General features: G+C 48.9%; 1 protein-coding gene across 1 annotated transcript; it reads left to right on the top strand.

Moving 5' to 3' along the window:
• Nucleotides 1-722: 722 nt before the first annotated feature.
• Nucleotides 723-24,416, top strand: LOC119977889 (BTB/POZ domain-containing protein KCTD14-like). The gene is made up of 2 exons (XM_038819178.1): nt 723-784; nt 23,748-24,416. The coding sequence occupies exons 1-2, from the start codon at nt 725-727 to the stop codon at nt 24,414-24,416; spliced, it is 729 nt and encodes a 242-aa protein (XP_038675106.1). The 5' UTR covers nt 723-724.
• Nucleotides 24,417-26,782: the final 2,366 nt, after the last annotated feature.

Raw genomic sequence — 26,782 nt, 5'->3', positions numbered from 1 at the left:
AAAGATAGTGTGAGTGAGAGCAGATCGTAGTTCATAGTAGTATACAGTTTTGTTGCAGGTGAGTTTAGATTCTATATTAATTATCAACTGTGTATTATTCAGGAGTACGTATCAAATCCAAATTAGTAGTGTTAATAAATTTATAGTTTTGTTCAAGTTACAGCTATTTTGTGGTCTTTGTGAACACTGCACCAACCATCCTGAATTTAGCAACATAAAGAACACCACCCCAGTCCTTCTACTTCGCTTCTATGTCCTGAGCCCCAAGAATTGTGCAGTACAATGGGAGGCCATTGGCTGCATCGTACCTGAGCTGGTTCTTTGTGCGAGCTATTAGTCTCACTCCACTTTCCCTCCAGCCCTGTTCATTTTCAGTGCTGACCCAATTCGTTTTGGAAGTTACTGTTGAATCTGCTTCCCTATCCGGCAGGTCACAATTCATTGCAGAGGAGAGAAAAATCTCTCGTCACCTCCTCTGTTCCCTCCGGGTTCTTTTGGAGAATTTGTTTATTCATCTGCTCAAAAAAAAAGAGCAGGGTTGGCGAGCAGTTTGGCACTTTTGTTTGTGCAGATATCTGACCGGGCTGGGAACAGTTACCCCGTTTCCGTGCTTGTGACAAACGTTGCTAATCCCCGACAGCGTGCGCAGAATCCCGTCCAGCAGACACCACCCGCTGCTCCAACTTGCCCACGTCTCTCTGCACAGACGGCCAGGAAAGCAAACATGAGTCTCAGAATTCGGAAACTCCCCTCTACCAGACAGACATGTGGCTCCTTACAAAAGGTGAGTACATGTGAACAGGGAGGGGGGAATAAGGCCATTCAGCCCCATTTAATAAGATTGTGGCTGTACTGATAGTAACGTCAAATCTGCCTCCTGCCTACCCCCCCCCCCCCCCCCCCCCACCCCCCCAATAACCTACTACCCCCTTTCCTACCAAGAATCTATCCACCTCCACCGTAAAAATATTCAAGGATTATTCTGCTTCCAATATCTTTTCAGGAAGAGAGTTCCAAACACACAACTCCCTGAGAGAAAACATTTCTCCTCATCTCTGTTTTAAATGAGCGACGCCTTATTTTTAACCGGTGACCCCTAGTTCTAGACTCTCCCTCAAGAATCAGATGGAGGCCCATCGAGACTGCACCGGCCCTTGGAAAGAGCACCCTACCTAAGCCCGCACATCCACCCTATCCCCGTAATCTAGTAACCCCACCTAACCTTTTTTTTTTGGACACTAAGGGCCAATCCTCCTAACTTGTGGACTGTGGGAGGAAACCGGTAGCACCCGGAGGAAACCGGAGCACCCGGAGGAAACCGGAGCACCCAGAGGAAACCCACGGAGACACGAGGAGAACGTGCAGATTCCGCACAGACGGCGACCCAGCGGGGAATCGAACCTGGGACCCTGGAGCTGGTGAAGCATCAGTGCTAACCACTGTGCTATCGTGCCACCCACATGAGGAGAGGAAACATCCTCTCCACGCCCACCCTGTCAAGACCCCTCAGGATCTTGTGTGTTTCAGTCAAGTTACTCTTCTAAACCCCAGCACATACAAGTCCAGTCTGATCTCATAAGACAATCCGCCCATTCCAGGTGTTAGTCTGGTAAGCCTTCTCTGAACTGCTTCCAGCACATTTACATCCTTCCTTAAATAAGGAGACCAGTACTGTAAACAATAGTCCAGCTGAGGTCTCACCAATGCTCTGTATAACTGAAGCATAATCTCCCTGCTTTTATATTCAGTCCACCTCACAATAAATGATGATATTCTATTAGCTTCCCTAAGTACTTGCTGTACCTACATACGAGCCTTTTGCGATTCATGCAATAGGACACCCAGGTCATGCTGCAACCTCAGTGCTCTGCTATCTCTGAGCATTTAGACAATGCGCATCCTTTTTAAATTTTAGTATTAAATGCCCCAGGTGGTGAGAAAAAAACTTGCCAAATGAACAGCTGCTGGGAAATAAACCAGTTCCCCGCTTCTGATTCCAGGTAACCAAGTCAGCCCCTGCTTTCAGGAAGATGCCATTTAGCCCATCACTACATTTTCTTCTAATTTTTTTTTCATGGGGTGTGGGTTTCGCTGGCTGGGCCAATATTTATTGCCCATCCTTAATTGCCCTTCAGAAGGTGGTGATCAGCTGCCTTCTTGAACCGCTGCGGTCCGTGAGATGTAGATGCACCCACTGTGCTGTTAGAGAGGGAGTTCCAGGATTTGGACCCAGCAACAATGAAGGAACGGCCGATATATTTCCAAGTCAGAATGATGTGCGAATGGGAGGGATCCTCCAGGTGGTGGTGTTCCCATGTGCCTGCTGCCCTTGTCCTTCTAGATGGCAGAGGTCAGGGGTTTGGAAGGTGGTGTTGAGGGAGGCTTGGTAAGGAGCTGCAACGCACCTTGGAGTCATGGAGCTTTACAGCACTGGAAGAGGCCCTTTGGCCCATCATGTCTACACCAGTCATCAAGAACCTATTTTTTCTCATCCCATTTTCCAACACTTGGTGCATAGCCTTGTACGCTATGGCGTTTCAAGTGTTCATTTTGTAGATAGTACACACGGCTGTCACTGTGCGTCAATAGTAGAGGGAGTGAATGTTTATGGATGGGATGCCAATCGAACCTGCTGCTTTACCCTGGATAGTATTGGGTTTCTTGAGCATTGTTGGAGCTTCACTCCTCAAGGCGAACTTGTAGGTGGTGGAGTTCCCATTCATTTCATTCCAAGTGGTAATGGTCACGGCTTTGAAAGGACCACGACTGCCATTGTCACACTGTACATGCAATGTTCAGCTGGTAACTCTGTGACAGCAGTCAGTGGACAGCTGGCCATCATTGACCCACAGGCAGTAATGGGCATGGGTGGTCAGTGGCAGGAATGACCATTAAACAGTGGGCAGACATTAGCCTATCAGTGGCAATTAGCCAGATGTGGCAATCAGGTGCGGGCAGTCATCGACCACTGGCAGTCATCAAGTAAGATGCCCGCTGACTGCAGACAGTCACTCGCCACTGGACAGCTACCAGGGCAAGGAACAGACCTCCGACCAAACATTAGCATTCAGTTGTGCGAATTTATACAAAGCTTTCAAATGTTGACAGTAAAATTACAGGCGGGACTCGGGAGATCGAAGGCAGGCAGAAAGAGGGTGGTTTCGATCATTCACCTTTCACCTTGATCAGATCTTGGAACGAACCTAGCTCGAAAACAGGTTCACGAAATACAGAGTTAAACTCTTCGTACTCCAGCCGTTAAGGATTTGACTGTAACCAAATAAGATATACATTTCCTACATAAATGCACTTTATGGAGGAGTCAAAAAGAGATAACAGGAATAAAGAAATGGCCATAAATGGCTGAGATCTAGGTAGGTTCAGAGATTTGGGGGGGGGCAGAGTGGGACAGGCAGCTGAAACCTCGGGGTGAGGGGTGAAGAGGTGTGGACAAACAGAGCAATAGAATGCACAGGAGACCAGAGACAGAGCAGGCAGAAAGATGTCGGAAGGCTGTTTCAAAGATAGGGTGGAGTGAAGCAGTGGGAGAGATTTGAGGATAAGGGTTAACCTGTTGCCTCTGGCCAATGTAAAGCTGGGGCACAGTCACGGTAGAGTGATAGCTGCACAAGGCTAAGCCTCAGAGACGGGCTGGAAGATGAGTGGGCCCACATGGTGAATAGGGCAGCATCTGCCACCTTTATCCAGCATGGCCTACGTGTGACTGCACAGTCAGCTATGCGATTGACGGGGTAGACCACTTAGGACTGAGATGAGGAGAAATTTCTTCACCCAGAGAGTGGTCGGCCTGCGGAATTTGCTACCACGGAAAGCAGTTGAGGCCAAAACATGCTGGGCACGGCTTCAGCAGAATAATGTATTGTCATTTTGGGCGGATTTGACAGGGTGTTTCTTGTTAGCCGCATTAGTGAGATCACGGCCTGTATTCCCCCCACACCTAGCCCCAGAAATGAGCCCCCACATGAATCTCGACAGGCCTGGCCCCCTTGGTGTCTGATTAGCCCAACTCGCGCCTTAGTTGCTCGTCACTAACAAGGGGGAGCTGCTTATAAACGTTCCCTCGGCACTCACTCCCAGTCACGCAATGAGCATGGCAGAGCTGCTCCTCGTTTCGGGAATGAAATGAAAAAATTAAATTAAAATTGCTTATTGTCACGAGTAGGCTTCAATGAAGTTACTGTGAAAAGCCCCAGGTCACCACATTCCGGCGCCTGTCCGGGGAGGCTGGTACGGGAATTGAACCGTGCTGCTGGCCTGCCTTTTAGCCCAGTGTGCTAAACCAGCCCCTATGGTGGCCTGGCCAGGCTTCTCGACGCCATTGATGCGAGGTAGGGAACCCTGTTTCCTCGAGGGGAGTCAGAGAACCGGCAGCAGGAGTCAGTGCGTGCGGGCAGCATGACCAGGGGGGACCACCCTACAATGTTGGAAGAAAACAAATAATCTCCGCCGCGCGGCAAGGGTCAGTTACCGACTCTCTCCCGGCATCAGTTCCGCCTACCACCCCTCAATTTCCCAAACGTCCCTCTCCTTCCCATCAATCCACTGGCTGACACCTCGCACCCCCTTCAAGCTTCTTCCTCAGAATCCCCTGGGTCTAGTGCGGTGCCCACCCATGCCACCTGCTATAGACCCCTCCAACACATCAAGCGTGCAGCTCACAATGTCCTCTCTTTCTACCTGCAGGAGAAGATAACCCATAATAAGTGGGAAAGGGTGAAGATGGGGGGGGGGGGGGGGGAGTCCCAGAGATCTGAGTCACAGAGGTCTGCAGCACAGAAAAGGCTCTTTGGCCCATCACATCAAAAATAACCACTTGACTATTCTAATCCCGTTTTCCAGCACTTGGCCCATAGCCGTGTCTGCCTTGTGATCGCAAATGCCCATCTAAATACTTCTTAAATGTTATGAGGGTCTCTGCCCCCACCACCCTTTCAGGCAGCGAGTTCCAGACTCCCACCACCCTCCTGGTGAAAAGGATTTTCCTACATCTAAACTTCCTGCCCTTTACCTTAATCCTATGCCCCCTGATGTGGTGATACCGGCATTGGACTGGGGTGGGCACAGTAAGAAGTCTTACAACACCAGGTCAAAGTCCAACAGGTTATTTTGGACTCATTAGCTTTCGGAGCTCTGCTCCTTCATCCGAATAAACCTGTTGGACTTTAACCTGGTGTTGTAAGGCTTCTTACTGTGCCAATGCTCCCTGGTCATTGATCTTTCCACCAAGGTGAAAAGTTTCTTCCTGTCCACTATATCTAAATCTATCATAATTTTATACATCTCCACCATGAGCCCCCCTCAGTCTCCTCTACTCTAAGGAAAACAACCCCAGTCTATCCAATCTCTCTTCAGAGCTAGAACTCTCCAGCCCAGCAAACATCCTGGTAAACCTGCCTCACGTCGCCGAGGCCCCGGGTTCGATCCCGCCCCGGGTCACTGTCCGTGTGGAGTTTACACATTCTCCCCGTGTCTGCGTGGGTCTCCCCCCCACAACCCAAAAGATGTGCAGGGTAGGTGGATTGGCCACGCTAAATTGCCCCTTAATTGGAAAAAATGAGTTGTGTGCTCTAAATTTATTTTAACCAATGTACATGCACAACCTCTGATCCTCGGTGCTTCCCAGGGTCCTGCCGTGTATTCCCTTGTCTTGTTTGTCTGTCCAAGTGCATCACCTCAAACCTGCCTGGATTGAATTCTATTTGCCGCCGATCAGCCTGTCTATATCCTCCTGCTATCCTCCTCACTATTTACCACCCCACCAATTTTCATATCACCAGCAAACTTACAGATCATCCCTAAATTATTTATATAAACCACAATCAGCAAGTGCCCCAACACTGATCCCTGTGGGACCCCACTGGACACAGGCTTCCAGTCAGAAAAACACCCGTCAACCATCACCCTCTGCTTCCTGCCACTCAGCCAATTCTGGATCCAGTTTGCCAAATTTCCTTGGATCCTGTGGGCTCTTACCTTCGCTACCGTCTCCCATGTGGGACCTTACCAAGAGCCTTGCTGAGTTCCAAGTAGACTACGCAAATGCATTGTCCTCGTCTACATGATCTGTACTAATCCCGGCCTCTCCAAATGCAGGTTAATTCTGTCTCTCAAAATTGCTTCTAATAGTTTCTGCACCACTGACGTTAGACTGAGTAGTTTCCTGGTTTAGCCCTTCCTCCCTTCTTGAATAATGGCACCACATTGACTATCCTCCAGTCTGCCGGCACCTCTCCTGTGGCCAGAGAGGAATTGAAAATTATTGCCAGCACCCCTGCTATTTCCTCCCGTCCCTCACTCAACAGCCCGGGATACATTTCATCTGGTCCTGGAGACTTGTCTACTTTTAAGCCTACCAGACCACTCAGATCCTCCTTGCTGTCTCTATTAATCTCTTTAATTTTATCACAGTCCTTCTCCCTGATTTCTACACCCACACCGTCCCTCTCACGAGTGAACACTGACACAAAGTATTCATTTAGAGTCCTATCTAAATCCTCCGGCTCCACTCACACATTACCACTGTGCTCCTGAATGGGTCCTACTCTTTCCCTGGTTATCCTTTTACCCTTAATGTTCTTGTAAAACAACTTAGGAACTTTTTTTATTTTGTCTGCCAGTATCCTTTCTTGTCCCTTTTTGCTCTCCTAATTTCCTTTTTAAGTTCCCTTTTGCACATTCTATACCCGTCTAGGTCTTCTGCTGCATTGAGCCCTGGATACCTGCCATAAACCTCCATTTTTCACCGGATCCAGTGCTGTATATCCCTCGATATTCAGGGTTCACTGGATTTGTTGGTCCCGCCCTTTGTCTTGATTGGAACATGTTGGCCCTGTACTCTCCTTATTTGCTCCCTGAATGTGTCCCACTGCTCTGTCACAGATTTACCTAAACATATCTGCTCCCAGTCCACTCTGGCCAAATCATGTCTGATTTTATTAAAATCCTCCTTCCCTCAGTTTCGAACTTTAATCTCAAGTCCATTCTTGTCCTTTTCCATAACAATCTTCAATGTAACTGAGTTATGATCACTGTTTGCAAAATGCTCCCCACTGAAACATCAACCACTTGCCCAGCTTTGCTACATCACCCCCTATAAGGGACAGGCCCTGCCGATTGCGGGGTTGCCTGAGGGAGAGAACAGTGATGGACAGTGAGGTTGCCTGTGCCAGAGAGGTGAGGCTCCACTGTCCCTTCATCCAGATGACATGTCTCAAGTGGGTTGTTGGTGTTCCTCAAATCATCTTCCCTTTCGCTGACCACATGTCCATTTTCTTGTAAGACCTCCAACTGATGAGGCCGGGCCGTCCGGAATCACCCCCCCCCCCCCCCCCCCCCCCCACTGCCACCCATGAGACCACCTTGCAGAGCTCCAAGGAGACGACTATCGAACCATCACAGCTATCGCCCTCACCTTCCACCATGCAGAGCCACACACCTCGGTGGGCAACCTTAGTGGACAGGCTTCTGGGGAACAATCTGGCGAGCACCACACAGTTGCTGATCCACATCAGATGGAAGCAGGAACAACCAAGGCAGTCAGCATTCAGAGGGCTGCTGGATCTCAGGACACACCTCGGTTCCAGTCAGATGCTAAGATGCTAAGCCTCTGAACAAGGTTCTCCCAGAGCTGGTGCAGATGATCTGCCAGAGCCGTGAGATTCAGGAGGGGGTAACAGTGACACTCCAGCTACTGCAAGGCCGATTGGAGGCCTTCATGTGCAGGGGATGTTAATGGCAAAGTATGGCAACCAGGCCAACACTGCTAGAGTGGCGACCGCAGTGGAAAACTTGGAACACGACCTCCGCGCCTTGTGAGTTGGTGTCCAAGGTATGGCTCAGTGTGTGATGGCATGGTGCAGACATGGGGAGCCTCCAGGACTGGCAAAGCCAGATGACTCAGAGGCCTCTAGAGCTCACTCCAGTTTCGGCTCAATCCCATGGAGCCACCCAGGCCTGTACTGGCACCCTCAGGGAGGAGGGAGGACTGGAGCCCATCCCGGGGCCTGCCACCAAGGAGACTATGGGGATCTTCACTTCTTCTGATTCGCTCTCTCCTCACACCAGCGGATCTGAAGGGCAGCGGGCAGAACAGGGTGGCACAGCAACACCTGTAACACTGGTAAGTCAGACGCCCCCCCCCCCCCCCCCCCCCCCCGGCTCCAGGCCCTCCAGAGGATGTCCGCCAGGTTCATGAAAGGCTACAGGGTGCAGGTAGCAGCCGGCTGCCTCCACCTCTGATATGCATCCTGGGGGATTTGAGGATCCCGGGGTGGAAGCGCTAACTGACTGCCAGCCTCTCTTTAGCTCCGATTCCTGCCAAAATGTTTGTTGGTGTGGATCCTGTGGAGGCTGCCCTCTTTCTCTCTGCTTGTGGCAGCCGAGGCGGGCAGACACTGTAGAAGGCAGCAAGACCAACTGGAGGTGGCATCACATTTGCAGACTCCGTCATTAGGATGGGTGTGAATGTGCGCTCAGTAGAAAGACCGGAGTCAGACTTTAGCCGATCCTGAAGAGCACCAGAGATTTCCTCAAAGTGATTGGGGGGGGGGGGGGGGGGGGGGGGGGGGGGGGGGGGGGGGGCTGGGGGGGGGGGGGGGGTTTGAGCTGACGGGCACAGCCTTGTCCGATGGGAATCTGGAGACAGTGAGGGCCTCCCGGTTCTCCTGGCATGTCGGACCCTCGCCACAGTCTGTCCCCCATCCTCTGGCTACTCCACGGGCTCCTCCACGGGCTCATCCTCCAGCTCTGCCTCCTCCTTCTCCTCCTCAGATGAGGCCACATATTCCTCCGCCTCCTCTTCTTCCTCCTCCTCCTCCAGTCTGTCGTCTCCCTGCTGTGCCCGGTTGTGAGGGCACAGCAGACCACCACGAAGCGAGAGACCCTCTGGCTGTTGTACTGCAGTGAACCGCCAGAGCGGTCCAGGCATCGGAACCCCATTTTCAGCAGCCCGGTGCACCTCTCAATGACAGCACAGGGTGGCAGCGTGGGCCTCATTATAATAGGTCTCTGCCTTGGTCTCAGGCCTCTGCATCGGCGTCATCAGCCATGTCCTCAGCAGGTGTCCCATGCTGCCCACGAGCCAAGCTGAGGTGGCCCTCTGAGACAGCGGCGATCTCCGAGTGTCCCAGGATGTAACTGTCATGCATGCTCCCAGGGCAGTGGGCACACACGTGCATGATTCTGAGGTGGTGGTCGCTCACAGTCTGAACATTCAGGGACTGGAACCCCTTCCTGTTAATATAATAACTTTTTCTCTATATAAATGATCTGCAAGCAGAGAGAGTGTAACACAGTAAATTTGCAGATGATACTAAAATAGGTGGGAAGGCAGGCAGTGAAGAAGAGATACAGATTTTACAGACAGATATAGATAGGCTAGGAGAATGGGCCAAGATGTGGCAGATGGAGTTTAATGTGGATAAGTGTGAGGTTATCTATCTTGGCTGAAAAAACAGAATGGCAAATTATTATCTAAATGAAAATCAGATTCAAAACGTGTCTGGGCAGAGGGATTTGGGTGTCATTGTTCACGAATTGCAAAAAATCGGTATGCAGGTACAGCATGTAATTAGAAAGGCAAATGGAATATTAGCGCTTATTGCAAAAGGACTGGAGTATAAAAGTAGAGAAGTATTGTTGCAATTGTATAGGGAGTAGGTGAGACCACATCTGGAGTATTGTGCCCAGATTTGGTCTCCTTATTTGAGGAAGGATGTGGTGACATTGGAGGCAGTTCAGAGGAGATTCACCAGATTGGTTCCGGGGATGAAAGGGTTGACGTTTGAGGAGAGATTTAGCAGTTTGAGCTTATACTCGTTGGAGTTTAGAAAGATGAGAGGGGATCTGATTGAGGTGTGTAAAATACTAAGAGGGCTTGATAAAGTAAACGTAGACCAAATGTTCCCCCTTGTGGGGCAATCTAGAAAGAGAGGTCACAGATTTGGGTGGAGAGGTGTTAGATTTAGAACTGAGATGAGGAGGAACTACTTCCTGCAGAGGGTGGTGAATTTGTAGAACTCGCTGCCCATAGTGCGGTGGAATCTGAGTCATTAAATGGTTTCAAGAAGGAGATAGATATATTTCTGATTTTAAAATGGGTTAAGAGGTAGAGAGGTGGATTTGAGATCAGGAAGAGATCAGCTATGATCTGATTGAATGGTGCAGCAGGCTCGAGGGGCTGAATTGCCGATATCTGCTCCTAATTCCTAAGATCCGATGGCTCCTGTGCCTTCGAGGAAGCACTTGAAAGTTCAGGAGCGTGAAGTGCTCTCCGAACTAACAAGGCTAATTCCTCATTTGAAATAGCCTCCAGCTGTGAAGCTAGAGGCTGCTCACAGTCAAAGGGGGTGAAATTGGCTTTCATGAGAGAATGCACAGCAGGGCTCAGTCCTGGAAGAGTTTGATAGGAGGATAGGCTGGCAGCAACTGTGGTTGCCACTGTTATGTAATATTCTTTGAAGATGGCTTGAAGGCTACACTGATGGAAAGCCACTCACCCCTGCCCCCCCCCCCCCCCCGCTCCAGGGGCGACCCCCAACCTGAAACACTCCAGCCCCCCGAACAAGCTCAGCCCCTCTGAAGCCCCCAACCCCACCCCATGCCCCGAGCATTGGGGCAGCAGCTTCAGTGCCCTTGAGCTGTGTGCCAGCAAATGATTCGGGCTGGAACGAAAGGGAAAATGCTGGAAAATCTCAGCAGGCCTGGCAGCATCTGCAGGGAGAGAAAAGAGCGAACGTTTCGAGTCCAATGACTCTTTGTCAAAGCTAACAGAGAAAGTGGGAAATATTTATACTGTGGAGTGAGAATGAAAGATGAGTCATAGCCACAGAAACCCAGGGAAACCGGGTGCTAATAGCCACAGAAACCAAGGGTAAAGAGTGTTAATGGCAGTCCCCAGAGAGAACAAAAGATGTGAAAGGCCAAACAGCAGAGAAACTAACAATCAGAGGGTGAACTGTAGATGTGGGGGGAGGGGAAGGGGGGAAGCAAAGGGGAGAAAGGGTAAGGAAAGGTGGATAAGATTAGGGGTGTTAAATATATATTAAGAAAGACAAGAAAGAAATAAATGGCAAGAGACGGTTGAAATGAAATGTGATGAAAACAACTGGGTCGAGTTGGGGTAGAGCTGATCATCTGAAGTTGTTGAATTTGATGTTCAGGCCGGAAGGCTGTAGTGTGCCTAACTGGAAGATGAGATGTTGTTCCTCCAGTTTGAGTTGAGCTTCACTGGAACATTGCAGCAGGCCAAGGACAGGCATGTGGGCATGGGAGCAGGGTCTTGTGTTAAAATGGCAAGCAACAGGAAGGTCAGGATCCTGAATGCCCACAGACCGAAGGTGCTCAGCAAAGCGATCACCCAGTCTGCGTTTGGTCTCTCCGATATAGAGGAGACCACATTGGGAGCAGTGAATGCAGTAGACCAAATTGGAAGAGATGCAAGTGAAATGCTGCTTAACCTGGAATGAATGTTTTGGGCCTGGAATGTTAAGCATGGAAGAGGTAAAGGGGCAGGTGTTACACCTTCTGCGATTGCATGGGAATGTGCCATGGTGATGGGAGAGGTACTGGGTATGGTGGAGGAGTGGACTAGATTATCTCGGATGGAACGGTCTCTGCGGAATGCTGACAGAGGGAGTGAAGGGAAGATGTGTTTGGTGGTGGCATCACGCTGAAGCTGATGAAAATGGTGGAGGATTATGCTTTGCATACGGAGGCTGGTGGGATGAAATGTGAGGACGAGTGAGACTCTATCCTTGTCCTGGGAGGGAGGGGTGGGGGCGAGGGTAGTGGTGCGAGAGATGGACCGCACACTGTTGAGGGCCCTGTCAACAACGGTAGGTGGGAAATCATGGTTGAGGAAGAAGGAACACATTTTCGAAGCACCATTTTGGAAAGAGGCATCGTCGGAACCAATGCGACGGAGGCGAAGGAGTTGAGAGATTCGGATGGAGTCCTTACAGGGTGTAGGGTGTGGAGAGCTGTAGTCCAGATAGCTGTGGGAGTCAGTGGATATTATTGGATATTAGTAGATAGTCTATTGCCGGTAATGGAGACAGAAAGATCAAGGAAGGGAAGGGAAGTGTCTGAGATGGACCAGGTGAAAGTGATGGAGGGTTGGAAACTGGAAGCGAAGTTGATGAATTTTTCCAGGTCTGGGTGAGAGCATGACGCGGCACTAAAATAGTCATCAATGTATCGGTAAAGGAATTGTGGGAGGGGGCCCAGGTAGGCCTGGAACAAGGAATGTTCCACATACCCCATAAAAAGGCAAGCGTAGCTAGGACCCATGCGGGTACCCATTGCTACACCTTTGATTTGTAGAAAATGGGATGAGTTAAAGAAAAAGTTGTTGAGAGACAGAACGAGTTCAGTTAGGCGGAGGAGTGGTGGTGGATGGAAATTGTCCGGTCCCCTTTTCAAGAAAGAAGCGAAGATCTCTCAGGCCATCCTGGTGTGGGATGGAGGTGTGGGAAAGAGATTGCAAAATCTCTTTAGCCCAAATGTATTAGAAGCCCAAATGACCACCTCCTCACTTCCACTTGGTAGCAATTGCACAGCTTCACATTTTTGAGAAGGAGTACTAAACGATGCCTGCGTAACCTCTCACTGGGGGGTCGGGTGACTTCAGAGAGGCCACGGCATTCAACTTCAATCTCGTTAATGAGACTGAAATGAATGCAAATGAAGCTTGATGATATTCTCGCCATGTTTGGGTGAGATCCGGAAGTCGCCATTGGGAGTAGGCCGGGTGAATTGCAAAATGGTTCATCCTTGGTGCAAATCTCAATTTTGCCCTTTCCCGCGATACACCCAGCACACCAAATCCACGCGGTACTGAATCGCACCCTCTATGTTTTTAAGAAGCTGTTAGACATAGTACTTGGGGCGAAGGGGATCAAAGAGCATGAGGGCAAGGTGAGATCAGGCTCTTGAGCTGGATTATCAGCCCTGATCATAACGAATGGTGAAGCAGGCTCAAAGGGCCGAAGGGACTTCTCCTGCCCTTTTGTTTCTACGATTCCATGACTCATTACTGCTCTCTGAAGTGCTCTAACGAATGATGCAGTCAAGATGGTCACTCACCCATCAATGGCAATTAAGGATGGGCAATAATTGCCTGTGGACCAATGAAAAGAAATGCAGCACCAAGTGTTCCCTTACTTTTCTTCCAAAGGGGTCAGAGGTATTTTACGGCTGCTCCAAAAGATGGCACCTCCGGCAGTGCAGCACTCCCTCAGCACTGCCTTTCCAGCAGTGCGGTATTCCCATTAATACTGACCCGCCAACTATGCAGCGTACGCTCAGTACTGACCCTCCAGCACTGCAGTGTGTCCTCAGTCCTGACGATCCAGCAGTGCGGCATGCCATCAATCCTAAAGCCCAGTCAGTGCAGCACTCCCTCGGTACTGACCCTCCAGTAGTGCGACACACCTAGCCTGTGGTGTCACCAATGCCCTGTACAACTATGGAAAGACTTATTTAATCCTGTAACTTCAAACCCGTTGCAATAAAGGCAATTTCTCTACCTACTTGCTTACCGCACCTGCATGCTAACTTTGAGTTCCCTGTTCGAACATATCCAGGTTTCTCAGAACAGCAAATATTAGGCTTTAAATAAAAACTCACTTTTCTAGTCTTATGGCTAAAGTGAATAACCTCATATTTTGCATGTTATGCTCTACTCGTCATCTTGTTGTCTATTTACTTGTGATGGATCTGTGTGTCTATTCGGATATCCATTATCCTTTCTTAGTTCCCAAATAACAGAGTCAAGTCTGTGCTTTTTGGAAAAGTTCAGTTGAACTTTATTTATCAGCTTGTGCCACTGGTAAACTTTATTTGTCAATACAAAATTAGGTCAGATTGATTGTCTTTAGCCAATACAGTAGTTGAGTTTTCATTCAATTGCAAACCGTGGTAATTCTTCAAATCATAATGCACGGTATAAAATGACTGAGTGATTTAAACAAAAGAAAGATGGTAATTTAGCAAAAGCAAGCAAAGAAAATAGGTTTCAGAAAGGAATGATTGATTCCGGAATGGATTTTTGCATCCCGACAAGTAATTCTTGAGGAGACCGTGGGCAGCACGGTAGCATTGTGGATAGCACAATCGCTTCACAGCTCCAGGGTCCCAGGTTCGATTCCGGCTTGGGTCACTGTCTGTGCGGAGTTTGCACATCCTCCCCGTGTGTGTGTGGGTTTCCTCCGGGTGCTCCGGTTTCCTCCCACAGTCCAAAGATGTGCAGGTTAGGTGGATTGGCCATGATAAATTGCCCTTAGAGTCCAAAATTTCCCTTAGTGTTGGGTGGGGTTACAGGGTTATGGGGATAGGGTGGAGTTGTTGACTTTGGGTAGGGTGCTCTTTCCAAGAGCCGGTGCAGACTCGATGGGCTGAATGGCCTCCTTCTGCACTGTAAATTCTATGATACTATGATTAAGGTATTGCCTTCTTTACAGCTGTGATTAGCTTTAACTAATTTACAATTCACTCAATTCGGCCAAACTGTCTGTCCCTCAATTCAAGAGAGATATGTATTTAAATATATTGGTACAAACTTGCCCATACCATCGCTTGAGAAAAACACATTTTTCGCTTGGACTTATCACCCTAGACTGGTTGTTACCATAGATACAGAACTACTAGTTCTTTACTGTATAACAATAGGGCCTTTTAGCTAGTTGACGTCACTGTCCTTGTAACCTCAAGCAAGACTCAAGCAACTTACAAAATGTGAGAAATTGAGAGTATTATCTGGATTAACCCTTAGCGGATTCCCAGCTATAGTTGCACTGAATGAGTTCTCATTTAAACCTCCTATATCTGACCAGAATAGCCAATTTCTCTCAACGTGTCCATATGTTTCTTTACAACCTCTCTATGTCCTCCTCATAACTTACATTTTCAGCTAACTTTGCAAACTTAGATACATTACTTTTGGTTTCTTTGTCTAAATAATAAAGATTGTAAATAGTTGAGGCCCCAGTTCTGATCCTTGTGGTGCTCCACAAGTCACAGCCTGCCAGCATGAAAATGCCCCAACTATCCCTACTGTTGTCTGTAAATTATCAGACACTTCGACCAGCTTATTTTAGGTTAGATTTAGATTTTTCATGTGTACCGAGGTACAGTGAAAAGTATTGTTCCGCGTGCAGTCCAGGCAGATCGCTCCATACATGAAAAATATAGGATATAAGATAAATACACAATGTAAATACATAGACAGTAGATGAAGCATACGGAGTGTAGCGAAGACACATGGAGAGATCACTTCAGTCCATAAGAGGGCCATTTAGGAGTCTGGCAATAGCGGGGAAGAAGCTGTTTTTGAACCTGTTGGTGCGTGCTCTCGAACATTTGTATCTTCTGCTCGATGGAAGAGGTTGAAAGAGAGAATAAGAGAGGTGGGAGAGGTCTTTGATTATGCTGCCCGCTTTTCCAAGGCAGCGTCAATGGATGGGAGGCAGGTTCGTCTGATGGATTGGGCGGCGTTCACAACTCTCTGCAATTTCTTACGGTCCTGGGCCGAGCAGTTGCCATACCAGGCTGTGATGCAGCCAGATAGGATGTTATCTATGGTGCATCAGTAAAAGTTGGTAAGGGTTAATGTGGACATGCCGAATTTCCTTAGTTTCCTGAGGAAGTATAGGCGCTGTTGTGCTTTCTTGGTTTTTAAAATGTTTACCCAGGTGCTCTTACTCACAAGATGAAAAAGGGATTGAAGCAGATTCGCGGTTCAACTCAAATTTAATCACAAGTTCAATGAATGTTAACAAACGGTTACTATTCCCAAATTATCTTAACTGTATTTACCTAAAATTCTAATACTACCTATGCCGATGGACTTGATCGATGGACTTTAGCGGGTCCAATTCTCTGAGCCTCTGCCATCTTGGGGCTCTTGTCTTTCAAGGTGATTCCCGATTGTCCTTTTCCGTCCATCTCTGGGTTGCTGCCGAGTTTCGCCTGTAGTCTCCTTTGCTGCAGGTCATGACGAGTCTTCACTGGGGATAGTCTTCAGGTATCCCTTCTTATCACCTCCTCCCCCCCCCACTCTTCACGCACTTCCAGAAGATTCAGAAGGGCAGCACAGTGATTAGCACTGTGGCTTCACAGCGCCAGCGTCCCAGGTTTGATTCCCAACTTGGGTGACTGTGCGGAGTCTGCACTTTCTCCCCGTGTCTGCGTGAATTTCCTCCGGGTGCTCCAGTTTCCTCCCACAGCCTAAAGATGTGCAGGTTGGGTAGATTGACTATGCTAAATTGCCCCTTATTGCCCAGAGAGGTTGGGTGCGGTTACGGGGATAGGGTGGAGGTGTTGGCTTAAGTAGGGTGCTCTTTCCTAGGGTCGGTGCAGACTTGATGGTCCGAAAGGCCTTCTTCTGCACTGTAAATTCTATGCTTCTATTCTCTGACCGACAGCCAATGAGGTCACCGGGCCGGGGTCGCAACACCAATAGAGTTGCCAATTTTAAATCTGTAGGACACCAAGCACTCCCATCGGTCCATCTTCAGGTGCATTGATTCGAAGCAGTGATTATCAATTAGTACCAGCAAAGAAATGGTTTTGGGGAATTGAATGGGATTGAAGGCGGACAAATCTCCAGGGCCTGATAATCTTCATCCCAGAATAGTTAAAGAAGTGGCCCTAGAAATAGTAGATCCATTGCTGGTCATTTTCTAAAATTCTTTGGGCTCAGGAATGGTTCCTGCAGATTGGGGGGGGACCGAATGTAACCCCGCTATTCAAAAGCAATGATGTGGAGATGCCGGCGTTGGACTGGGATGGACACAGTAAGAAGTCTTATAACACCAGGTTAAAGTCCATCAGCTCCTTCCTCACCGATGAAGCTCCGATGAGGTCACTGGGCGAGGTTCACAACACCCAATGGAGTTGCTGATTCCAATTCTGTAGGATGCCAAGAACACCCCAGGTGCATTGTCCGCACGCAACGCTATCCCATATAAGGTAACAGTGGGAATCTGACAATTGTCCTTATTTGGATAGGGCCTATTATCTCCAATCCCCGCTTGCAGGACAAATACAGACTTGCCCTGGCTTGCCTGTCTCTGACTAGTGTATTCAAAATTGGCCTGCCCAAATTCCTATTTGCAGGTTGCTGGCTGTGGTTTAATTTGAAGTGTCCAATGCTGTGTTGGGCCTGCAATTCAGGCCATTGGCCATCTGGCCATGCCATCTCTCTGCTTCCTATCCGTTAACCAATCCTCTGACCAATCCTATCCCCAACTCCATGAGCCCTTATGTCGCCAATTAACCTTTTGTGTGGCACCTTATTGAATACCCTTTGGAAATCCAGGTATACTACATCTACTGGTTTCCCTCTATCTACATTCCTCAAATAAATTTGTCAAATACCTTTTCCCTTTCATGAAACCATGTTGACTTTGTCTAATCATTCTATGGTTTTCAAAGTGCACCATTAAGATGCCCGTAATAATATATTCCAACATATTCCCGATGACTGTCCTGTAGTACCCAGTTTCTTCTTCCCCTCATTTCATGAACAGTATTGTAACATTTTCTGACTTCTAAACTGCTGGAACTGTTCCAAGTCATGGACAGTGCATCCATTATCTCCACAGCTACTTCTTTTACAAAGTTCAGATGCTTGCCATCGGGTCCAAAATATCTGTTTAATCTTTCTGCCACTTCATCATTCCCCATGATAATTTCTCCTGTCTCCACTACGGAGAGACTACATTTACTTTAGCCACTCTCTTCCTTGTTACATACATTAAAAACTCTTACAAATTGCTTTTATATTTCTAGTTTGTGCACTCGCTTTATATTTTTCCCCTCATCGTCAATTTTCTGCTGGCCCTTTGCTGGTTTCTACAACAATCCCAATCCTCAGATTTGCTACTATTTTTGCAGCCTTGTAAGTCTCTTCTGCTCATGCTATCCTCCGCTTCCTGAGTAAGCCACAGATGGCTGTTTCTCGCTAATTTTTATTTTTCGATGAATCACAAAATTGTTACCGCACAGGAAGCAGCCATTGAGCCAGCATGGCTGCACCGGCTCTCTTTGAATCATAAATTTAATGAGCAACTCAACCAGTCCCCACTCCCCCACCATCTCCCTACAATCCCGCACGTTCTTCCTTTTCAGATAGCAATCTAATTCCCTTTGCAGTGCCTTGATTGAACCGGCTTCCACCACACTTTCAGGCAGTTAATATGTGCGCAACGTGGTCCCCAGCCACAACCAGCAGCACCGTGGCTACACAGCACCAGGGTCCCAGGTTCGATTCCCCGCTGGGTCACGGTCTGTGTGGAGTCTGCACGTTTTCCCCGTGTCTGCGTGGGTTTCCTCCGGGTGCTCCGGTTTCCTCCCACAGTCCAAAGATGTGCAGGTTAGGTGAATTGGCCATGATAAATTGCCCTTAGTGTCCAAAAAAGGTTAGGAGGGTCACGGAGATAGAGTGAAAGTGAGGGCTTAAGTGGGTCAGCGCAGACTCGATGGGCCGAATGGCCTCCTTCTGCACTATGTTCCATGTTCTGTATGTGACAAACTGGGTCTTTGTGTTAGAACATGTTTAAAATAGTAAAACAAAAGATAGGACAGTGCAGATGTTTTTCCAGCAGTTGAGGGGTCAGGAACAAGCTACCATGAATACGAAACCAGGTTAAATTCAAGAGATTTGGAAGAAGGTTTCAAAGCAGCAATGCTCTGGCATTCACCTGCAGGGTTAATGGTTGGGGCAGGAGCTACCATTTGGATAGGTGGATGAAGGTAAAAGGGTTTGGAGGGACAAAGAAGCAGGCTAGGTGGACAGGGGTTCTGGGCAGACCTCACCTGGACACTGTGCGCAGTTTTGATTGGCACCTGTAAAGAGGGATTGCCGTGTACTGGAGATGGCACAGAGACGTTTCACCAGACTGGATCCAGGGAAGAGAGGTCTGACCTGCGAAGAGAGACAAGAGTAAATTTGGCATTTAAATTTAATTTAATTTTAATTTATTTAATTTTAAATTTAAATGGATTGGATATGCTAAATTACCCTCAGTGTCCAAAAAGATAGAAAGGGTTATTGGGTTACGGGGATAGGGTGGAAGTGAGGGCTTAAAGTGGGTTGGTGCAGATTCGATGGGCCGAATGGCCTCCTTCTGTACTCTATGTTCTATATGCTCTCAAAATGAAAGGCGGTCGCATTGAAATATACAATATCCTGGCAGGGCCTCGACAGGTGAGACACACATGTGGTTTTTCCACTGGTTGGGAATCTAAAATGTTGGGGCAGAGTTTCGGGATAAGTGGTTGGTCATTTAGGACTGAGGCGAAATCCCTGCATTCAAAGGGCCAGGAATCTTTGGAATTTTCTGGATGTTCCATCATTGAATATATTTAAGGCTGTGATTGAAAAATCTATTTTTATTGGTTTCATAATTCTTTTACAATGACATTTGCCATGGATAACACACGTTAATAATATATATATATATCTATATATAAATATAGATAGACAGTGGAAAAGGAAGCTAAACAGGATCTGCAAAATTAATGTACAAGAAAAAAAATCATTAAAGACAAACAGGCAGTTACATCTTTATTAAACCAGATCTATGGACAGGTATTAGGGGCTGGTTCCGGATTAGGGGCTGGTTTAGCACAGTGGGCTAAACAGCTGGCTTGTAAGGCAGAACAAGGCCAGCAGCGCGGGGTCAATTCCCGTACCGGCCTCCCCGAACAGGCACCCGAATGTGGCAACTAGGGGTTTCACAGTAACTTCACTGATGCCTACATGTGGCAATAAGCGATTATTATTATTGAGGGCTCCTGTTTATGAGCCCTGAGGGTCAGCTGCCAAAGCCGTACCATTTCGCTTCTGTCCCTGCTGCCTCCTGGAACTAGAACGTACCGGGGGGCATGTTTGGTTTGACGTCGGCTGGGAGTGCTTGGGCTTTGCTGCTGCGGTCACCTCCATGTGTGCTCTTGCCCGTTATCCCTTCTAGTTTCCCTTCCCTGCTTGCCCTGTGGTTTCCTTGGTGCCCCCCTCCTGCCCCTCCCACGAACACTTCTTCCCCCTGCCCCTCCCCCTCCCCCTCCCCCTCCCCCTCCCCCTGACTTCTCCCACCCCTCCCCTTCCTCCGTTGTTTCCTTCGTTCCTGCCCCCTTCTTTATTGGTTGCTGGCTACGAACGGGTCTTGGAACGGGCTGGTGAATGGTCTCCACTACCATGGTCGGCGCAGGCTTGAAGGGCCGAAGGGCCGGTTCCTGTGCTGTATTGTTCTTGTGGAAGCCTTGCTCTGATCTCCGAATGGCGTACTTTATTTTCTGAATTTGAGGAACTCTGCCAAGTCGGACAGCCAGTCCGCGGCCATGAGTGGTGCTGCTGATCACCAACCGAGGAGCCTTCGGGAGCGGGGGGGGGGGGACAGAGGACAGGGGGGGGGGCGATAAGGGAGGCACAGGCTGGGGCATCTGCCCCTCTCCCTGTAAAGAGCTCTGGTTGTTCTGACACCCCAAAGACCACGACTTGCAGGAATGGTTCCATCCTCAAAACCACAACCTTGGACGTGGGCTGGATAAAGGCTGGCCAGTACCCAAAGAGTCTGGCGCAAACCAGAACATGTGGGTGGGGTTAGCCGATCCTCCCTGGCACTGTTCACACTTGTCCTCCACCTCTGGGAAGAACGTGCTCATTGGGGTTCTGGTTAGGTGCACCCTCTGCATGAACTTTAGCTGCATTAGGCTCAACCCTGCACACATGAAGGTGAAGTTCACCCTGTGCAGTGCTTTGATCCAGAGTCCTCCCCTATCTCTATGTCTAACTTTTCGCCCCATTTCTCCTGTGTCTTATCAAGTGTTGACTGTACCTCCTCTGGTAACCATCCATACAGGGCCGGGCAGTTACCGTCCCCTAGTTTGCCCGCAGTCAGGAGTCTGTCCAGTAGGAAGTCTCCCAGAGTCTGGGGGAACATCACATTCTCCTTTTGGAGAAAGTTTCTTATCTGCCTATATCGTAACTTGTTCCTTTCACGAGTTGGGGCTTGTCCGTGAGATCCCCCAGCGTCACTGCCCTGTTTACATGTACAGGTCCCCTACTATTAGTACCTCTTTCTGTCCTGTCTACCTTTTAAAGGAGACATCCATTGTTGCAAGGGTGAATTTCTGCTTCTTGAAGATGGGGGCTATGGTGGACATTGCGATCAGACTGAACTGGTCCACGTTTTCAGAGTTGGCTTTATGAGCATCCGGCTGGGGGGGAATTGGAGTGGGGCCATGGCCAGTGCTTGGAGGGAGGACCCCATGCAGGAACTCTCTTCCATTTGAACCTACTCAGTCCCCGGCTCCCTTTACCCACTCTCTAACTCTTTCTACGGAAACTGTCCACTGGTAGAACAGGAGGTTCGGGAGGGTTAGCGCCCCCCCCCCCCCCCCCCCACCCAGTCCCATTGACCTTTGCAGTACATTCTGTCTGACCCACCCCTCCCCTCATGGTTGTGCCCCTGCACTCCAGGGTTTCCCTTTGTTGGACGCCATCGATTTCTTTGTTCCAGCCTTCGCCATGTGCGATCTGCTGCAACCAGCATTCTTCCCTCCCCCTCAATGGGCTGGTCTACCTCCCCCTCCCTGTACCCTTGCGGTTCCCACTCCCACTGCCCCCTCATCCTTCCCCTACCCCCCCGGCCTAGTGTCATGCCACCCCCCAGCCTAGTGTCATGCCACCCCCCCCACCCCCCGGCCTAGTGTCATGCCACCCCCCCCCCTCCAAATACTTACCTGTACCAGCACATTCACAAGCAATATGCCAACCCACCCCCCACCCCCACTCCACTCGGTCTTAGTGCCCCACTGCCCTCTCTTTCACACCCTTCCATGCAGTTATAAGAAAACTAAGAAACATTATCATTGACAATGGTCCATATGAGTCCATTACTTTGGCTGTTTTCCCAGCCCATTCTTGGGAATAAACTCCTCTGCGTCCCCCAGCATGAAGGAGTGTTCCTTGTTTTCCTACGTCACCCAGTGTCTTGCCGGGTATAGCATCCCGAACCGCACCTTGCTCTTGAATACCTTGACACCAGCGAACTCGGCCCGGCGCTTGTCCAGGATGGCCCCAACGTCTTGGTATATATGCGGATCATATGCCCTTCCCATTTTCAGGAATGTGTGTTCCTTGCCCAGTTCAGGATCCGCTCCTTGTCCTGGAATTGGTAGAGATTGCCGATAATCCTGTCTCTACCCGCTGTGGTTCTCCTGCCTTGGGCCTCTGCTGGAGCAACCTGCAGGCCCTGTCCATCTCAGGGGGCTTGGGGTAGGTTTCTCTCCCACCCAGCTTACCCAGCATCTGGACCACATACTCTGTTGGGTTCGTGCCCTCCGGTAACCCCACAAAGCTAAGGTTCTGGTGGCGAGACCTGTTTTCCTGGTCTTCAACCTTCCCCTGGATCGCCACCAATTTTGCCACCTCTGCTTCCAGCGAGGCGATCGTTACCCAGTTACTTGGTTCCATAGTGATCTCTTAATGGTATCTACCCCAACAAAGACCGATCAATTTTCAGTTGAAATTTCATGACTGGATTGAATAGGGCTCAAGTTGCTTAGAGTCCCGAAAGAGAGCTACCAACTGGCCCAAGCAGATACTTACAGAATGACAGAATGGTTACTGAACAGAAGGACGCCATTCAGCCCATTGTGTCTGCTCTAGCCCTTCAAATGACGAATGCGCCCAACACCATTCCCTCACCTTCTCCCCCCAGCCCTGCACATTCTTCCTTTTCAGATCATGATGCAATTCCTTTTTGAAAGCCTCGAATGGACCAGCCTCCACCACACTCTCAGACAGTGCATTCCAGGCCCGAACCACTCACTGTTTTTCCTCACCTCCCCATTGCTTCTTTCACCAATTGCCTTAAATCTGTGCCCTCCGTTTCTAAATCCTTCCACTAATGGGAACAGTCTCTCCCTGTCTACTTTATCCAGACCACAACTTTAAGTCACAATTTGCGCACTGTTATCCCGGTTTGGGCGGGGGATGTTTATTCGATTAGTAACATCGTTCACAGCCAAATAATCACACAAACTGCTGTCAACAATTCCAAACGTTTCCTCAGGCTATAGCAAGGACCCCAGAATCTCTCATGTTACAATCTGCATTATTAAATCCTGGTCACTTGCATTCCGTGTGTGGCACGCCCAGAGTCACAACAGGGGCCTTGGGTAATGTTCTGAAAGACTTCTGAAAGGCTGCCTTCTCTAGCTCCCCCACCGGAGTGTCTAGCCGTCACTGCACCCTCGCCAGCGCCTCTTTGAAGTGGGCCAAGGCCTCTGCAACTGGCGGCTTCACCATCGCCATGGCCTCCTCCTTGTTGACGTCTGTGTGTTTTAGAAGCTCCTGCGTTAGGAGCACCATCCATTGCCCTATTGGCGGCTGGGTCGGCATTCACATTGGTGATTACGCTCGCTCTGCCATGTCCTGCTCTTCCTCGCTCCTAGTGTCTGCATCCTTGGCCTCCCTCTCCTGGCTCTTGCTGTCCTCATTATCTTTTTTGGCTCCTTTGCTGGTTTGAGGGCATTGCTCCCGGTTTGTGATGGTTTTGGGTGAGAATTTTGTTGGTTTAGCGACCACTTTTCGGGTCAAATGCACCCAAGTAGAACGTTTCGCTCGACTGCTCAGCTCATTCCCGCCACAGAATGGAGCGCAATAATTTGAGACAAATTTTAATGAATTATCGTCTTCTTTCTTCCCGTCCCTACAACAGTCTTCAGAAGTCCTGAATCTTAATGTTGGGGGCGAGATCTATGCCACAACACTGAGCACGCTGAGGAAATACCCTGGATCCAGGCTAGCCGAGATGTGCTGCCCTCATGCTAAAGTAACTACAGACTCCAAAGGGAGACTCTTCATTGACAGGGAAGGGACCTACTTCAAATACGTCCTGGAATTTCTTCGGAGTGAACGGCCGCCCACCCAGTTCGTACAGGAGGTTTACCGGGAGGCGCTGTTCTACAACATTGAACCCCTGGTGGAGCTGCTAAAGAACTCGCCTGAAATGTACGGCGAGCTCATCGCAAGGCAGCAGTTCCTAGCAGAGGTGCCGAATTACTGGGAGAACATAGAAGTGGTTATGCACCTAGCCAGGGCAGACAGCGTGGCGGCCCGCCAATCTAGGGTGATAGTTTGTGTCGTCAAAAACAAAGAGGATGAGAGGAAGTATCTGGAGGCAGTCAATGACCCGGACTCCTGCAAGGACCCAGTCGTGAAATTCGGCCCTTGGAAACCTTCTCCAACAGTCTCTGACTTACTGTACTGCATCAAACTGGATGTAGAAAACAGAGGCCATAAAGTCTCTTACCAACCCTACAAGGCGGGAAAAGGCCTTTTAAAATGCTGTCATTCACTCTATGAGCTTGTCTTCACTTGGTGGTAAGGTATTACACCGCACTTTTTGAAATTTATTCTTTCACGGGACGTGGGAGTCGCTGGCTGGGCCAGCTCATCCCTAATTGCCTTTGAACTGAGTAGCTTACCTCACCATTTCAGAGGGCCAGTTAAGAGTCAACCACATTGCTGTGGGTCTAGAGTCACACGTCGGCCAGACCGGCTCAGGACGGCAGATTTCCTTCCATAAAGGATCATGAGAGGACTAGATAGGCTTTTTCAGCAATCGACAATTGTGGGGTGGGGAAATCACCATCACCGCGACTAGCTTTCAATTCTAGATTTATTATTCTAGATTTATTTTTTTATTAATTGAGTTTAAATTTCACCAGCTGCCATGGTGGGATTTGAACCCACGTCCCCAGGTCATTCACCTGGGTCTCTGGATTAATTATCACTACTCCACCATCTCCCTTGCAGCCGCTTTGCAACGCAGGAAGAGGCCACTCCGTCCACGCAAATGAAATGAAATGAAATGAAAATCGCTTGTCACGAGTAGGCTTCAAAGAAGTTACTGTGAAAAGCCCCTAGTCACCACATTCCGGCGCCTGTTCGGGGAGGCTGGTACGGGAATCGAACCGTGCTGCTGGCCTGCCTTGGTCTGCTTTAAAAGCCAGCAATTTAGCCCAGTGTGCTAAACCAGCCCCCTATGTTCATACTCCAAGACACCACCACCCATCCTTCTTCATCACACTCCATAAGCATATCCCTCTATTCTTTTCCACCTTGTTTGTGTTATCTAGCTTCCCCTCCAATTCACTTATTCCATATTTGAGCCACCCTCTGAGTCAAGATGTTTCTCTTGAATTCCCTAATGGGAATTAGGCTTTGCCCAGTGAAAACGGTATCTACATAATTAAACCCTTTGCCTAACCTTAAAGACCTCTATACAATCACCTCGCAGTTCTCTTTTCTATAGAAATAAACTAATTTGTCAGGGGGCTGGGAAAACGAGCTGTAGTCTAGAAGCCAGTGTTGAGAGTAGTGAGGTACTGAGGAGGGTATCAAGGTCGCAGGAGTGTACCGGCAGACAGGAAGGTGGGTTGAAGTGTGTCTCCTTCAATACAAGGAGCATCCGGAATAAGGTAGGTGAACTTGGAGCGTGGATTGGTACCTGGGACTACGATGTTTTGGGCATTACGGAGACATGGTTAGCACAGGGACAGGAATGGTCGTTGGAAGTTCCGGGGTACAGATGTTTCAGTAAAAGTAGGGAAGGTGGTAAAAGAGGTGGAGGAGTAGCATTGTTAATCAAGGATAGTTTAACGGCTGCAGAAAGGTAGTTCGAAGGGGATCTGCCTACTGAGGTAATATGGGCCTAAGTTAGAAATAGGAAAGGAGCGGTCACATTGTTAGGAGTTTTCTATAGGCCCCCAAATAGTAAGAGAGAGGTGGAGGAAGAAATTGAAAAACAGATTATGGATAGGTGTGGAGGTCTCAGGGTAGTTGTCATGGGTGACTGTAACTTTCCAAATATTGATTGAAACCTCTATAGGTTGAACAGTTCGGATGGGGCAGTTTTTGTAGAGTGTGTGCAGGAGGGTTTCCTGACACGATATGTGGATAGGCCGACAAGGGGGGGGGGGGGGGGGGGGCACATGCGATTTGGCACTGGGTAATGAACCGGGTCAAGTGTTAGATTTGTTTGTGGGAGAACACTTTGGAGATAGTGACCACAATTCGGTGTCTTTCACTATTGCAATGGAGAGGGATAGGGCCATACGGCAGGGCAAGGTTTATAATTGGGGGAGGGGTCATTATGATGCGATTAGGCAAGAATTAGGGAGCATAAGATGGGAACAGAAACTGTCAGCGAAAGGCACAAATTAAAAGTGGAGCTTGTTCAAGGAACAAATACTGCGTGTCCTTGATAGGTATGTCCCTGTCAGGCAGGGAGGAAATGGCCGTGTGAGGGAACCATGGTTCACAAAAGAGGGTGAATGTCTTGTCAAGAGGAAAAAGGAAGAGTATGTAAGGATGAGAAAACAAGGTTCAGTTGGGTCGCTTGAAGGTTACAAGATAGCAAGGAATGAGCTAAAAAAAAAAAAAGGGCTGAGGAGAGCTGGGAGGGGGCATGAGAAGTCCTTGGCGGGTCGGATCAAGGAAAACCCCCAAGGCTTGTAACACTTATGTGAGAAATAAAAGAATGACCAGGGTGAGGGGAGGGCCGGTCAAGGACAGTAGTGGGAACTTGTGCATGGAGTCAGAAGAAATAGGAGAGGCGTTAAATGAATACTTTTCTTCAGTATTCACCAAGGAGAGCAGCACGGTAGCAGGGTGGTTAGCATAAATGCTTCACAGCTCCAGGGTCCCAGGTTCGATTCCCGGCTGGGTCACTGTCTGTGCGGAGTCTGC

This window comes from Scyliorhinus canicula, chromosome 14 (genome assembly GCF_902713615.1).
Source record: "Scyliorhinus canicula chromosome 14, sScyCan1.1, whole genome shotgun sequence".
Classification (NCBI taxonomy): Eukaryota; Metazoa; Chordata; class Chondrichthyes; order Carcharhiniformes; family Scyliorhinidae; genus Scyliorhinus; species Scyliorhinus canicula.
This window is presented reverse-complemented; position numbering and strand designations above follow the sequence as displayed.